This window comes from Rhyacophila brunnea, unplaced genomic scaffold, assembly GCF_057557595.1.
Source record: "Rhyacophila brunnea isolate RB1 unplaced genomic scaffold, BYU_Rbru_1.0 scaffold_3, whole genome shotgun sequence".
Lineage (NCBI taxonomy): Eukaryota > Metazoa > Arthropoda > Insecta > Trichoptera > Rhyacophilidae > Rhyacophila > Rhyacophila brunnea.
This window is the reverse complement of record NW_028232965.1, coordinates 38,007,904-38,024,018: the sequence shown is the minus strand read 5'-3', so window position 1 is coordinate 38,024,018 and position 16,115 is coordinate 38,007,904. Positions and strand designations below refer to the sequence as shown.

General features: G+C 28.5%; 1 protein-coding gene across 1 annotated transcript in view; it reads left to right on the top strand.

The window, feature by feature from the left end:
- Positions 1-15,265, top strand: part of LOC147068321 (uncharacterized) — a 157,164-nt gene extending 141,899 nt beyond the window's left edge. Inside the window, exons 3-4 of the mRNA XM_085952767.1 lie at positions 3,307-3,400; positions 15,104-15,265. Of these exons, the coding sequence (XP_085808893.1) occupies positions 3,307-3,400; positions 15,104-15,265 (256 nt within the window). The remainder of the gene's footprint in view (positions 1-3,306; positions 3,401-15,103) is intronic.
- The last annotated feature ends 850 nt before the right edge of the window (positions 15,266-16,115 follow it).

The window sequence follows — 16,115 nt, the reverse complement described above, 5'->3', positions numbered from 1 at the left end:
GTGAAAAACTCTTTTTTCGTTGGAAGAACATATGCACGATTAAATCATTATTTACGTATGCATATTTAAATTTTCACCAACTATTAAATCAAAATATAATAATTTAAATATAAATAATAATATTGAATATTTTTTTAAAGTCCCTCAAAGTACATGACGTCTATTTATTTTCGAATTGCGTGGCGTCCATTTGTCCCGGCGCCAAATCGTCCTAGACCCGCATAGTTGGCAGTTTATAAAAACAATACATAAATATGACAACGTTGAGTTTAGCGACCGAAAATGCTACTATTTTAATAATAATTCAAAATTTTCATATTTTTAGAGGTATTTTTTATGGTAAAAGTATAAAAACGATGGCTGAGGGTGAATATTCTGCTTATAAAGTTAACTAAATCGAATGGTTGCTGTATCAGTCATTGAATTAAATAAATAATAAAAAAACTGATCCTTGCATTATTAAAGTAGATAATAATCGATACTATCGAAAATAAATGTAGTAAATTTACTATATTTACTTGACTTCTGGTTTCAAAACGGATTTATTCTTTCACCTCGGTTGCAATATTTTCTCCGCTATAGTATGTTATATGCTCGTTTCCGGACAGTTTTTATACTTATTAAAAATGTTTAAAAAATGTCGTCGATTTCATTTTCGAGATAATATAATTTAAAAATTCCATTAGTGTCTATTATCGTTTTTCACGTGCAGCGAAAGGATAGTAGCAGTTACGTCCAGTAATTTGGCCGCTTCATTAGTAACACCGATTTATATTAGTTAAAAGTTAAAAATAATGGAACCGAAAAAATTCTGACAACATAGTAATTATTGTTGTAGTGTAATACATTTTGCAACGGCAATATTATATTGCACAGGCAACATGTTCGCGAGGGTGCCTCCAAACATGTCAGTGCCACAAACCTCTACATATAATATCCAAAACTACTGCTGTTTGCGGTAGTTATTTCGTAGAAATGCTCTGATAATCTAAAAATAATAATAATAAGTACCTAACAATTTGGAAACAATTTGAAATTTAAAATGAAAGGTTGCGATATTATTTTAAGTCTAATTTAAGTCCTCACTTTGTCTAGGAACGTCACTGGAAGGTAGGAGTTTGTTGAAATGGAAGTTAGTGCCGAGAGGTGGAACTCCGCTAGTATTTCTATAATATTGTGAATGATTTTTTTTTTAATTTTACAGCGACGAGCTACTATTTTACAACGTTTTTCTTAGGTCGTATTCTTATTTGTCCGGTACAAATCTTGTAATCGATTTTTAACTAACTTCCCGACTAGCTAGATTTGATATATCAGAACACAATGCCGATGCATTTTTCTAATACTTATATAATATATATATATATATATAGCCATTAGAATTGAATTCATTTTTAGTTAATTCTGTTTTGTATGAAAAGTTATTTCGATACCATTATTGGTTGCTAGGGGGTCCTAGCAACTAAATTATTAAATAATATATACGTGCGTTATTATGGAAATCAATATGTAATGACATTTCATTATTCAGTATTTCTATCAAGTACAAATTTTTTTGATCGTTTATGCTAGTCAATTCAAGTTTATATGATTCAACAGAAAATTGAAAAACGTTGTATATAAAAGATATTTTTATCTTGTAATTATTTAATTATTAACTAAGTATATTAATCCATTGAACACACATTTTTCTTTTAATGCCTACCTACATGAAAAAGTAAAATATATTTTTAATATTATTTTCACGGAAAACTAATAATAAAATATTTGATAAATTGCACCGTCCAAAAGCTGTCCACTTTTTCAATTATGTTACAATTTCACGTGTACACACATTTCATTTTTTAATGTCGGTTCGTACACGTATTTCGGGCTGATGCAAATTTGATTGGTTTAATTTGTAGCAAATTTTCTGTTTTGTGTTGAGTATATGCCACGGACCGAGTTGAGTGTTACGCGCGTGTGAATTTCAGAGGACACGGAAATGATCAAAGGAATGAATATTTATGAGTCCAGAAGAATACATATAATAATATTTTTGGTGCTATTCTTTATAATACTCTACTCGCGTCTGCATTGTATGATGTTTGTTTTTATTAAAAGTATTTACATGATAATCAGTGTGTCTATTATGTCGTAAAATACAGAATACAACGCTACAAGTCACAAAACTGTCGAGTCGGAGTCGTGATTTATTGTATTTTGGCGAGAGAGTCGAGTCGTCAAAAATCTACCAACTTCTACACCCTTTTCAAAAAAAAATTTTTTTTGAATATAGTGTTTTGATTATTAACGAATAATGTACATATCTACATATACTTTAAATAAAAAAATACACTTTTCACAGTTAAAATCGCATTCTGATATTTTTATGTCAAGCTTAGTTTAGTTTTATCTCAAATATATTACAATAAAAGTATAGTAGGTATACTTATAACTTACTCACGCAATTTAATAATGATCAGCGCATCTATTCTGTATATAAGACTGATTTCGGTCGCTACGGCAGCTATCTAGTGTTGGCTTGTATTGAAGTATTAGCACTTATTGTAACAATTACAATAGGTAACAGCATAACAGCATGTCTCTTGGCTATGCTAAATTTTAGAGCAAGATAAACAGTTTTGACCGTTTAGACGCCTAACTTATTGTAATTGTTACAATAAGTGCTATTACTTCGATATAAACCTACCTTAGATAACTGCCGTAGCGGCCGAAAGCAGTCTTGCGTATAGAATAGATGCGCAGGACCGGTTTTATTACCGTTGACAAATTTTGTCAAAAATTATATACGATGAATCTGGAAAAAAGATCGTTATTTAATTATGTCAGTTAATATTATTAGTATTATTTCTATTTGTTTTTACACAGTTTAACTAAACTTAAAAATCGTTTTAAATATAAATAAAAGTCAAGAAATTATTAGTGTGAGTGTGTAATATATTATTATTATGTCATGATAATTGGCAATTAATGTCGAAAATGAAATTGTTGAAATCCATTTACCTGGGATAATAGCACAATATTAAAGGATATCTATTTAGCTTTGTAACATACTATTATTGTAATGATACTGTTACCATAAAAATGAATAATTGAAATAGTATTCCTATGATTGTGTTATAATATTATATGTTATCTAATAATTATAATAACAGTATAATATTAAACCTCAGTACGGCGAAATAAATTGCGTAGAAGAATTCTTGTAATTAAGTGTTATTTTTAATACTATCATTATTTAGTTTAAACAGTAAAGTTAATTGGTGAAGTGTTAATATTTTATTTGTTTCTATTTGATTTCAGACATACTACACAGGCTAAAATGGTGGATAATGGAGCTGGGGCAATTTATATTGTTGGATCATTTAAAAGAATGCAAACGGATCCAGATTTCAAGGTAAACTAGACCTTATTTATTATCTGAATCTAGGTTTACGTAGACTATAACAGTTTTAAAAACGAATTCTGTTATATTTGAGTTATCTGTTGATAGCTATTTCGGGTTATGAATCCACCTTCAGTAATGTAAGAAAGTAAATACTTTTAAAATATTAAGATTTCTCTAATAATCTTAATTGGTGTACCAAATTCAAAATAAATGCAGATTATAAATATCACTATATTTTGAAACGAGATAAATATTATTATGAAATCATTGATTTTTCGAATCTTGAGCTGTTTTCAGTAGGTACCGAATATTATGGAAATTTCATTTTGAAGTTTTCTTAGCAAGCGTACTCTGAGCCAATAATCAATCATTCGTACGAATAAATAGTTCAGTCGACTTTTATTAATCATGTAACTATAATTGCATGGAAAGTAGTTAATAATATGTTAGAAAAAATTATTATTACATTTTCATAGGTTCAAACGAAATATTTTAAGTTTGCGTCGATATTGTAGAAATAAAAGCAGGAATATTTTTAGAATTTTTGTATTTATTATAAAAAATATATTATATAATTCCTGCTTTCATTTCTACAATATCTATGCAAGTTTTAGATATTTCGTTTGACATGAGTTTTAAAAAACCTATGAAAATGTAATAACTTTTTTATTAAAAATATTATTTAGTTAATGTGTACTGAAAACAATTTCTCAGAATAATCATGTTTTGTTTTATTTATTGTTAGACGTCTGTCATATCAAAAAGTATTTTGAAATCCTGCGTTTTTTCCTTTCACTAAAGTCCATTTAATTAAATTTCAGTCGAGGCCGAAAACCAAAAAAAGTAATATTTCTATCTAGTTTCGCCTTTCAGTGGGTCTATTCTATGCTTATCGACCGCTAAAGTGATAAAGTGAAAAATATTATCAAACTTAGGGTAGGTTTGTATCAAAATATTAGCACTTATTGTAACAATTACACGAAGCCGGTTTTTATTGTTGCAATAAGTGCGATATTTTAACAGCAGCAAGATAGGTGCTGTTAAAATATAGCACTTATTGCAACAATAAAAACCGGCTTCGTGTAATTGTTACAATAAGTGCTAATATTTTGATACAAACCTACCCTAAGTTTGATAATATTTTTCACTTTATCACTTTAGCGGTCGATAAGCATAGAATAGACCCACAGGTATCATAAAACGTCATCTAGAAAAATCCACGTCACCCATATAAAATTATACCATTAATCTAATTTGCCGGCAGCAAAACGCCAGGCTACCGCAAAACCAATATAATCTTATTATATCGCCCGCCCTTGCCATAAGCATGGTTCATTTGGGACAGTCTAAGCGTAAACAAGTTGAAAAAACGCCAAGGAGGGGAATTGGAATGGACGTTGAACCGTTTCCTTTACTTGATTAGGCCCAGTTCAGGTTAAATGCCGGAAACTGGGAATTAAACCTTAGCCCCCTCTAAGCGATTTATATTTTTTTGTGTGAGTGGATTTTATAAGGTTAATTTTGGCAAGAAATAACTTTCAATTAAGCATTGAATTGTTTTTATTTTGCAGGAAAAATACTATACATTGTGCTTTGTTGTCAATTACAATAGAATCTTTTTAATAGAAAATAATTAGTAAATTTACAATGTAATAATACACAAATATAATAATTATGAAATGAATAATCATGTACAAAGTTTTGACGACTCCATTTCCCGGCATTGCATACAATGAATACGGGGAATATGGAAACAAAGTATTACTAGTTTGGTGGAAAATTATATGTCAAATTACTACATACATATAAGTACTCAAAAAGCGCGAGAATGGTTTCGCATTTCAAAATATTTTTAATTTTATCCCAGTTATGCGAAAAGTGGCTAAGTGACACAATAATAATAAGCTTATGAAATTTTACCTTAATAAAAAATGTTTTTGATACGTTTATAAAATGACTATTTTTTAGAATTATTTGGTTTTTATAGACAAAAACCTCATTTCATTTTATTGCTGTTACTATTTGTCACGAGAAAAGTGAACAAGACTTAGTTACTTATTCAATAACTACTACTATACAGAATAATACGAGTATACCTGAGTAAAGTTAACCAAATTTAAAATTTCGTTGTAATTTTTTCCATGCCCAAAATATTACTTAGCCACTTTTAGGACTGATAGAGAACATGTAGAAGAACACACTTAGTAATAAATAACTCACTTTTTGTCTAAATAAATGTTAGTTAGTCACTTCGCATAACAGAAACTATAATATTATAAAAAAAATATAGTAAGTATTATTAAAATATGCAGTTACTTAATATATGTATTTGGCAATATTATATATTGTATAGTCTGCCAAAAGAAAATTGACTAAACTGATTACCGTTTGAACGCTAATGATAAAAGCAGCATTGCACGAGAAATCACTGAATACGTAGATACTGCGCACCATTTGAGGATAAAAGCTCATGCATTAAGGTATATTATATGAATAATTTCACAATAGCTTAAAAAGGTACAGCAATTCGCATAATTATTAGTTATTTTCAACGTGATACAGGTGGTTTAATTGGTAAAGCTCATTGACCGAAATCCGATTAATGCGGGTTCAAATCGCGCTCGTTGCAAATATTTTTGCTGATATATATATTTCTGAGGTATTTCAAATTATTTATAAATACTTACATATAATATATACCTATATATTATACTAATTATTTACGAAATTTTCGTGTAAATATTTAAGAATATATTGTTAATAATATTAATTTACTTGTGTCTTGGTGTGACATGTAATACAGCAAACATAAATTCACCGTGCTAGCATTGTATCAACCTTCAAAAATAACATAATACATTATCATAATGGTACAATATTAAATTATATAAACGAGATATGTAGTATTATTACGTTATTCTTTCTACCTTGGCTATAATATAATAACATTATAATATCCACGGCAACAAACATAATAAAAAAAAAATAATAACCCTAGATAAACAGCTATATACAATAATAATAATATTATGGAAAATATTTTTTTCGCTGCGCAGTACAACTAACTCGTACGCCTTATATTATGTTTATTTTGCGAGAAAAGAATTTCGATATAGGCCAAAATTCAAGCTCAGCTATTCCATATTTATTTTTCTCTTAGATAAGGCTAAGAAATGAATTATCGTTATTTATTATTTGATATATGAAATAGGGGTAGGTGTGACACTCTGGAATGTCCAATGAAATTCATTTGTCAATCCATATTAATATGAGAAAGTCTCAAAATAATAACACCCTTGTCATCCCACGTAATTTATGTACACATCCACTGAGCCAAACGAAATCGAAATACAATTTTATTGATAGGTAATATCTAATATAAAATTTAAACTTATATTATGTATATTTTTAATAAAATTGATTTATTAACAAAATTATATTATTATATAATATTCAGGATCGAAAAAAGTTATAAACTTTTCCAGCCCACACGAAGCGTATTAAAGTCTAACAATGAGCGAAATGACTTGACACGTTTTTACGAGTAAATTTTATTAAAAACGCCAGAAAGCATTGGCCTCAGATATACGGACAAAAAACATTTTAAAAATTATATGTCATGGTGTATTTCACCCAGGCAATGGATTACAAGACATGGACATTTGTATTGTCTCATTGCAGTGAAAAGCTAAGCGATTCTATACTATACTAACCAGATAATATTATGTAAATTTAGAATAACTTTGATTTTCATTCATTATAAAGAAATGAGGCGTCTAATTTACAAAAAGCCACAAATCCACAATTCAATATTTTTGGGAAACAACGTTTTGATGTTTCAAGCTTCAATTAGTTGTTTTACCGTGGATTATTTTTTTCGTTGTATTCTATGTCGAAATTAGAACCAAATGACAATATGTTTCAGCCGATAAACTCTTAAATGTAATAAATATAGGCAAAATAAAATTGGACGTAGCGCTATTTGTAGCTCACTTTTTAATTTACTCCGCATAAGGCACATAATTCCGTGGTACTGTTATGAGTTATGCGATGCCATAGCATGGGAGACGCCCTTTTCAATATTTAACGTTCCCTTATTGGGTGACTTAAACACGCGCAAAATCAACTAAATAATATGAAACACGGACTTGGCGCTTTTTGAAATAAATCGAGACTAAATATTTTTTTTCGTAGGATTATGTCGCGTTTTGGAATTTATAGATCAATAGATATTGCGTAAAATTATACAAAGAATACGTGCGTATTTTTTCTCGATTTTGACCAAATGTGGACTTATCGCTTTTTGGAATTAGATGCCTCAAATACCGCTTTAAAATATAAATATCTAAATACATAATGAAAAATGAAAACTTGTTTCCAAAAACATAATTATATTTTTATATCATTATCTGTGTGTGCTATATGCGTTACTAGACGTTGGAAATGATTTTAGCAATATGTTCCCTGTCTATCACTGCTCTAAACCTTATATTATGGAGATATCAAATCGAAAGCCTAAATATTTCAAAATAAATTAAATCAAGATATTTAAGATGTAAAACAATGATAATATTATCATTAATAAATCATCGTCGTTGTAGAAGATTTTTTTTGCACAGTACATCAACGTCATCTAATTAATAGAATATAGCGGTGTGGCACTTATTTGCATAATCATAATATAGCGAAACTTTTCAAAGAATATATTTTCAACACATTAGTATCATCAAATTTCAAGCTTTCATATTAATTTACTTATAATATTATGCTGTATATTTGGTTATATATTTACTAAAATATAAAAAAGTCAAGATACAATTTACAACGTTTTCGTGTTAAGGCGAAGTCTTAACTGAGCCTTTTTTAAAAAGGCACCTAGCGGAAAAATACGAAGCTTGCAATTTGAGACATTTTTTTGATAATTTACAATTTCAACTATATTAATGAATAAATATGTATATGAAAACATTAAAAAGAAAAATATTTTTTATTTTAAGTCAAAGATAAACTTAAAATTGTAAAAAATGTAATAAAATGTAAATTTGTTAAATCGGACCGCACCCTATTATTACTTATATTTTATGGTCATATTTATTATTAAAAATTAGTTTATTAAGTTTTCTAAGCATCACCTAAGCGATTTTTGACTGAATGTGTAAATTTGTATAACTTGAAATCCTTTTTATTTATATCAAATCAATTATTTTTATAAATATAAATAAAAAGGATTTCAAGTTATACACATTTATATTTTTTATAAAAATCGATGTTTTTTAAAATAAATATAAAAAATATTAAAACTATGAGTTAGTCAAATATATCTTAGGTGATGCTTAGAAAACTCAATAAACTAAATTCTAATAATAAATATGACCATAAAATATAAGTAATAATAGGGTGCGGTCCGATACAACAGATTCACATTTTATTACATTTTTTACAATTTTATTGTAAGTTTGTCTTTGACTTAAAATAAAAAATATTTTTCTTTTTAATGTTTTCAGATACATATTTATTCATTAATATAGTTGAAATTGTAAATTATCAAAAAAATGTCTCAAATTGCAAGCTTCGTATTTTTCCGCTAGGTGCCTCTTTAAAAAAGGCTCAGTGAAGACTTCGCCTTAAATTAATAATTTATTATTTTCTGTCACACAATTTTTTTGTTTATACCCGTATACCAAGAGACTTTAAATTCGGTACATAAGTGCTTAAATGGTAACAATATATTCTCTTAAAATTTGGGGGTAGTCCTGTACTCTAAGCATGGGGTCTCCACATATCTGAAACCTCCGCTATTAAATTCTTTATGAAAGATGTTCGGACAAGGTTTTAACGAAAAAGATGAATTTTGTCGATATACTTTTCGAGATAATGGATCTTAAGCATTGTAGTCGTGAGCGCCGTTGAGTTGTGCGTATTGAAAAGAGTTGGTATAGGCAAGAAGTGAGGGGAGAGTATCGAAAATGATTAGCGGGCGAAGCCTCTAAATGCGGTTGGGCCGCCGAAGTAGGCTCACTAATACATTGTAAAAAATAAGAATTCTACATTTGAAATGTAAATTGAAGTTTCGTACGTTGTATATTAAATTGTTTTGTTTCATGTTGTACAACCATTTAAATTAATATATTAGTAAAAAATACTTAATTATAATTTTTTTTTTGATAAAATGAAGTTTAATTAATTTATTATATTCCTACTGTACGAGATGTAGAAATCGTAAATTGTCTATTATTGACATACAAAAATTTATAATTTAAATATATATTAAGACATGCTTAATTGGAAAATACTTTTATTAAATAATACATATTTAATTGTTTACAAAAGTAAAATATAATTAATGTCTTTATAAGGTTGTTTGGAGTATTTTTTGCCTGAAAACTTTTCCAAATAAGAAATATAAATTAAAATTTCAAAATCGTCCTCGTTGTCAATGTATTTTGATTAGGAATAAATTTGTATAAATTTGTCAGATTACGTTAATGAATTAAGGAACCATCCAGCCAGATTTAATATCTTTTGACATTAATTATAACTTTATAATCTGAAATCTTTGACAAATTTTCTTACAATATGAATATTTTAATCACAAATTGTTATACCCATATCAAACTTTACAGATCAGCATCTTTTAGTATTAATAATAATAATTCTACGTATACTGATAAATCCATTTTCAACCTTATATTAAGGTCAATAATTGTAGAGTGTATTGTGAATACGGGAATTTTTTGATAATTACGGAATTAATAAAATGCACAATCTCAAAATATGTTCAGTTGATACCGGCCAATGCAATCCGCAAACGCATTAATTTAAGACAACGACATATTTATTATGGATACATATTTAAATTTATTTATTTTAATAGATAAAATAATTAATTTTTCACATCCTTTCAAATAAGCTACCACAAGTCAAATTTAGTTAAACAGAAAAATCAAGTTTTAAGTTTTTACCTAGTACTAGTCATTTCGAAATACATGCATATCGAACGTATTATACAATATATTATGTTGCATTATTGCTATTTAAAATGATTATTTGACGTATCGCTGTTGTCTTGCCTTTGTTTATAGTACATGACCACTATGAAATGCTTAAAATTTAATTACATATAGGTACATACAACGAATTAAATCATTTGAAATTTAATATTCTACGCATCTGAAAACACATTTTTCTTACATTGTGGGGATGGGATTCAACATTTCATAATTGATTTTCAACAGTAAGAATATAATCTTTGTAAAGCAAAATTTCTTCAATAGGACATTTTCACGGAAATAATATTATCATATTGAACCCGAGAAAACTGGACAAACAGTGTTGTCCATTATTCAATTATTTTTAATTTCGAGTATTTGTTAATTGAATGTGCATTTACGTCGTAGAAGTTAACCTATACCCAGTACAATAAGCATTACCTAGATCGATGTTATAATTTATTTTGATTAATAGAATGTCTCTCAAAAATATTTCACAGTTAACACCGTCAAAATAATTGTAATCTTATATCCTATTTACATGTGCATGGATTTACTACTGGTAGTACATATTATCGCGACTATAACAAAAAAATGCAAATGTAAACACGTATTATCGTACAAGTTACAAGATTGCATACACGGATCAAAAAAGTTCAGAAGCATCTGAATTTTCATGCGACAATTGAACTGTGTAATATCTGCGCAGTAGAACGATAATAGCGAACTTCCCGGAAAAAATATGAACTAGACCACGCAGAGACTAATTTTCTACGTTTATTGATTTTCATGACTAATGAGATTAATGAGACAGTTAGCACTTTTACGTGTAGACAGTTATTATCGCGATAGTTTATAATACACACTATTGGTGGTAGTATATCCATGCACGTATACAGGCACTAATAATATATTATTACATATAATGTATTAATATTATATTAATAAATAGGTACCTACCTATATCACAGAAAGTAACTTTTTGTTATTAATAAAACATGATTATAGTCATTCTTTCTAAATTAAATTCTTTAGACTTACTAACGAAAAGAAAATACATAGGTATATTTTTAATAATATATCAACTTCGCAACTAACTACCGGTGAGACTACTTCATGAATAACTTAGAAACGACAATCAATTTTTCATCATGTAACATAAGTAATAACGTTTTCAAACTTTTAGGCCCTCGAAAGGGTTTCATGAATAAATAATAGGTAGGTATTGATTGCTACAAATCCTCGGTTTCCGATCATATTTCCAAATATTAAATGGGGTTTTTCACTGGCAGTTATTCTTTTTTTACATTTTTTAACTACTAATGGTCATACAATATTGATGTTACACTATTATAATATAATATTGAATCAATATTATATATTATATAATTGATTATGATTTAAAAAAAAATAGTTGTCTTACAGAAAATTACAAAATATTCACATTTTTGTATTTAAACAATAATATTATGTCAATGTAGAACGGACCATGAAATAGATAAAACATTTAGAATTTGGAGTATCTTTATGAATCAACTCTCAACAATCAGTTGACTGTAGGAAAGATTTTTAACTAAGTCATTATGATCCCCATCTTTTCATCCAACTAAAAGTTTGTCGAATATTTTATTTTACTATGTAATTCTTACCACAGCCGAGCGGGTGACAAGTCTACCTATAATGTCGTGGGTTTCGGGTTCAAATTTTGAGTCTGGCAACTAAATTTACATGTTGTTTTTTAATGTGTGTTTTTACCCATAGTATGGACTATAAAAGTTAAGCAAGTGGCTAAAATCAAATTATCGTAAAAAACAATAATATGTAAATACAACTTTCACTCTTTGGGGAACATAATATTATATATGCTTAGATCGAATATGGTATTCTTCTTTTCTTTTGACCATGTCCGATCCTAATAGGATCATATGGGCCTCCACAGATTCTCCACAATTCCTTTATGTATAATTTTCGCGTTGTTAAAGAATAATTTTAAAAAGTGCTTGAACCACGGACATCACATTATGTACCCATTACTGAAATATGTTTTTATTCTCATGTTGAAAACCAAGATGTCTACATTAATACTGTTTTATGGCATTAATATATTTTATGTAATCATAAAATTTGATCCCTAGAATGGAAAAAGAATGAGCATTATAATGATATATGCATATTTTTTATAAATTCAACAGATATTTCTCAATTAGCTCCGAACTTTTTTTGTTGAATTAGTATTGAATTTAGAAATAAAATCAGTAAAAAAAACTTCAAAAATAATGCTATCGTTAAATTATGATAGTTTCCTACATAGTATGTATTGATTTTAATCAATGTATATCAAATTAATTACACTGCACTGTCAGTATACATTATACAATATTTATTACACGCTTTTGTATATTTCTAATAAAATAAAATTAGAAATAGAATAATGCCTCTTTATAATATTATTAGTTATGAAAAATGGATAATATTTCACGATCACGTCAGCATTTCTAAAAAAATCTTTTCAGAAAAAAATATATATATTGTAGGTAGATTCGGTTTTTTTTCTTATCATATTGTTCTTTAAAAGCTCTCAGATCATTAAATATTACAATGGTTATAAGTTATCATACAACCTATTTTATAGCTTATATTTTCGGTTCTTATTTTAGAATAGAGTGCTACCAAGAAGTATTTAATTCAAGACAAATGGATTTAAAATAATAAAATCGTGGTTTGAAAGCTTATTTTTTTAATCACTTGTAATCATTTAATAAAACACAATATTTAAAACATACGTCATTTTGAAAAACACTCTCTGAGTGTTTTCAAACACTTTTTGAAAAGAAATAGTTAATTATAAATTATAAGCAAGTTCAAGTAAGTTACATCATAAAAAAATATTGGAAAAATCCACGACGTTGGTTAGTGATTGAAGTTTTAGGTATCTACCTACTTTGATTTAATATAAACAAAAACCGATTGCCAAAGTAGCTTGATTTGGAAGAACGCTGATGAGTGGGTATTAAAAAGGCCAATAGTTAAAATTTATCGCAATAAGTATATCACTGTGTAGCATAAAGGTAAAAGCGATGGACGGGTCGTAAACCCGGGAGATGCAGGGTTCGATTCCCGGCCGAGAATTTTGAAAAACACTTTCTGAGAAAATATATTATAACCAATAGAAAAAATCTTTTCGAAAAAAGTAGGGGTGGCTTACTTTTTTCGAAAAGATTTTTTCTATTGGTTATAATATATTTTCTCAGAAAGTGTTTTTCAAAATTATGTATGTTCAATAAATAATCAGAATGGTACATTCTTAAATCTTATGAATTATTCGTTGAATAAAAGAAATAGTTAATTTCAATATTTAAAAAGTTAATATTTATTAATAATGCCGGATTTTACAAATAGTTATTATAAATATTGTGACCTTTCGATACACTCAATCATATACTTTCAGGATGAATAGTAAATAATTACCCACCATTTTTATTATTTCAATAATTATGTGTTTCGTGCGACACTTGAAACGGCACACATCAGATTTTGACAAATGTCCTTTACCAATCAAGCAACATGATAGATACATACTAATCATGCCAAACAATTATTTCGCCTAAAATAACGTTAGTTTAGTCGAGCATCGTTTATCTGGATTTTAGAATCTAGATGGCGTCAGTATCTATCCAAATTATAGTTTTAACGTAATAATAGTGCATACTAATATAGTTTTACTTTTACCATTCGTTATTTATCATATTATTTTTTTAATACTATACAAGGTTATGAGGCCTAATGACAGTAGTGTAGTGAAACACTAATATAGTAGTAGAAACGAAACGATCACATAAACACCCAGGCTTTAAGAAAACCACAAAAATATATTATGACCTTTCCAGGAATCCGGAGCCCCCGGGTAAGAAAGAGCCCAGTGCTAAAAAAATCGGTTAGGTACATGTTATGTATGTGTAACACGCGCGTTAACATGATCTTACTCCCTACTTCGTTTATCGTTTGTCAATTTACGGGTACGGCCGTATGTTGTAGCTAAGCCACTGGGAAATGCCAATAGAAATGGCGTATTTCAAAAAAACACTACCTTATTCTTAGGTCAATAATTATTATAAAGCATTCATTATTCATAAGATGTTTATCACACTTGAATGGTCAAAAACATAGCTTATAATAAGTATCTTTAGAATCATCTTCAAATGTGTTAATCTTGCCGATTTTTTGAATAATAAAATGCCTAATTCTTGTCAAATTTGGGATCACAGAGATTATCAATATAATTTTTTATCGTGAATATTTTACAAAAATTATCTCGTAATAAATTATACTAATGGTTTCATAAATGCGTTTAAAAATTAATAAACGTAAAAAATCTTAACACCACTGTATCGAAATATGACTATATTCAAAAACATAAGAGCGAGAGGTTTAAAAGAATACTACTTTATGTAATAAAAATACTTTATGCAGTCATCAAATGTTTAAAATAAATATAAAGGATAATAAGGCTTCAAATTATATAAATAGATTATCTACAACGTTTAAGGTATGTCCAGGATCATGCTTTGAAAATAGCATAAAAGCTCCATTTTGACCCACGCTGAGCACGTCCGCCCTTAATTTTCAATTAAATGAATCTCGGATTTTTTCATGTAGTTATCATGTGTAGGTTACACCTGTGTATGCCAAAATAATCTGATTAATTGATTTTTCTCATTTTTAGTTGTACCTGACATCCAACGTTACTTCGTCAGATTTCAACATGGGATATTCGATGACTGGGACGCTGGAGAGGGGCTGCAAGAAAACCAATACCTTCCAGATGACACACTTCGCTGTCATCCGGCGGAAGGACTTTGAAACGGGAAGAGACCAGAAGACATAGGGAAAACTACCGGGGGAGTGCGGCAGTTGCGTCAGCTTCGTAGAGTGCTAAAACTGGCGTCACTTTTAGACGCTCATCCCGCATCCGTTAACTTTAGGTGAACACAGTGTTTTATAATATATTCGTTTCAGACCTCGAGATAAAACCGTTTGCACTAAAATATTTATCTTTTAAATTTATAATCTAACTGTTTCTATACATATAAATAACACTCACGTTGGCCTATAGCGTAAAACTGTGTTTGTCTTTGTATAAAAACGAAGCAGCGAGTCACGGGTTCAGACCCGTGGCTGTTCAAAAAAATGTAGTTGTTTTTTACAATGTATATTTGATCCAATAAAGGTGCCAATAGGTTGGGCAAATGGCCATCAAATATTTCTCATAAAAATAGTCTGTTAATACAACGTTCACTCTGCAAAGATCCTTATGCTTCCCTTTGGATCGAACATGGTAGTAAACTTTTTTATATACCTAGAAAGACAGTACTAGGTGACCAAAATATTATTTTTTTTAAATATTATTTTGATATTAATTCTGAATATTTACAAGATTTAATATTTAAGATTTCTGTTAATAAAAATAGATACGTTTAAATAACCTCTGGTATGTAGGTACATATGAATAAGAACTAAAACCGTTGGACCGAGTGGGATTCAAATTCACATATTTTACTTTCTGGGTAGGCACACTTATCTTTTAAGCCACCGATCCATCTATGAGTCATGCAGATTAATCATAACAACTAGATTATCTAAGGTGTTTCAAATTCAAAAGTCTCAAATAGCTTTGAAAATAATAAAGAAATGATATTATTAACATGATTATAGATGGTGTCGGGTGTTAATCAAAG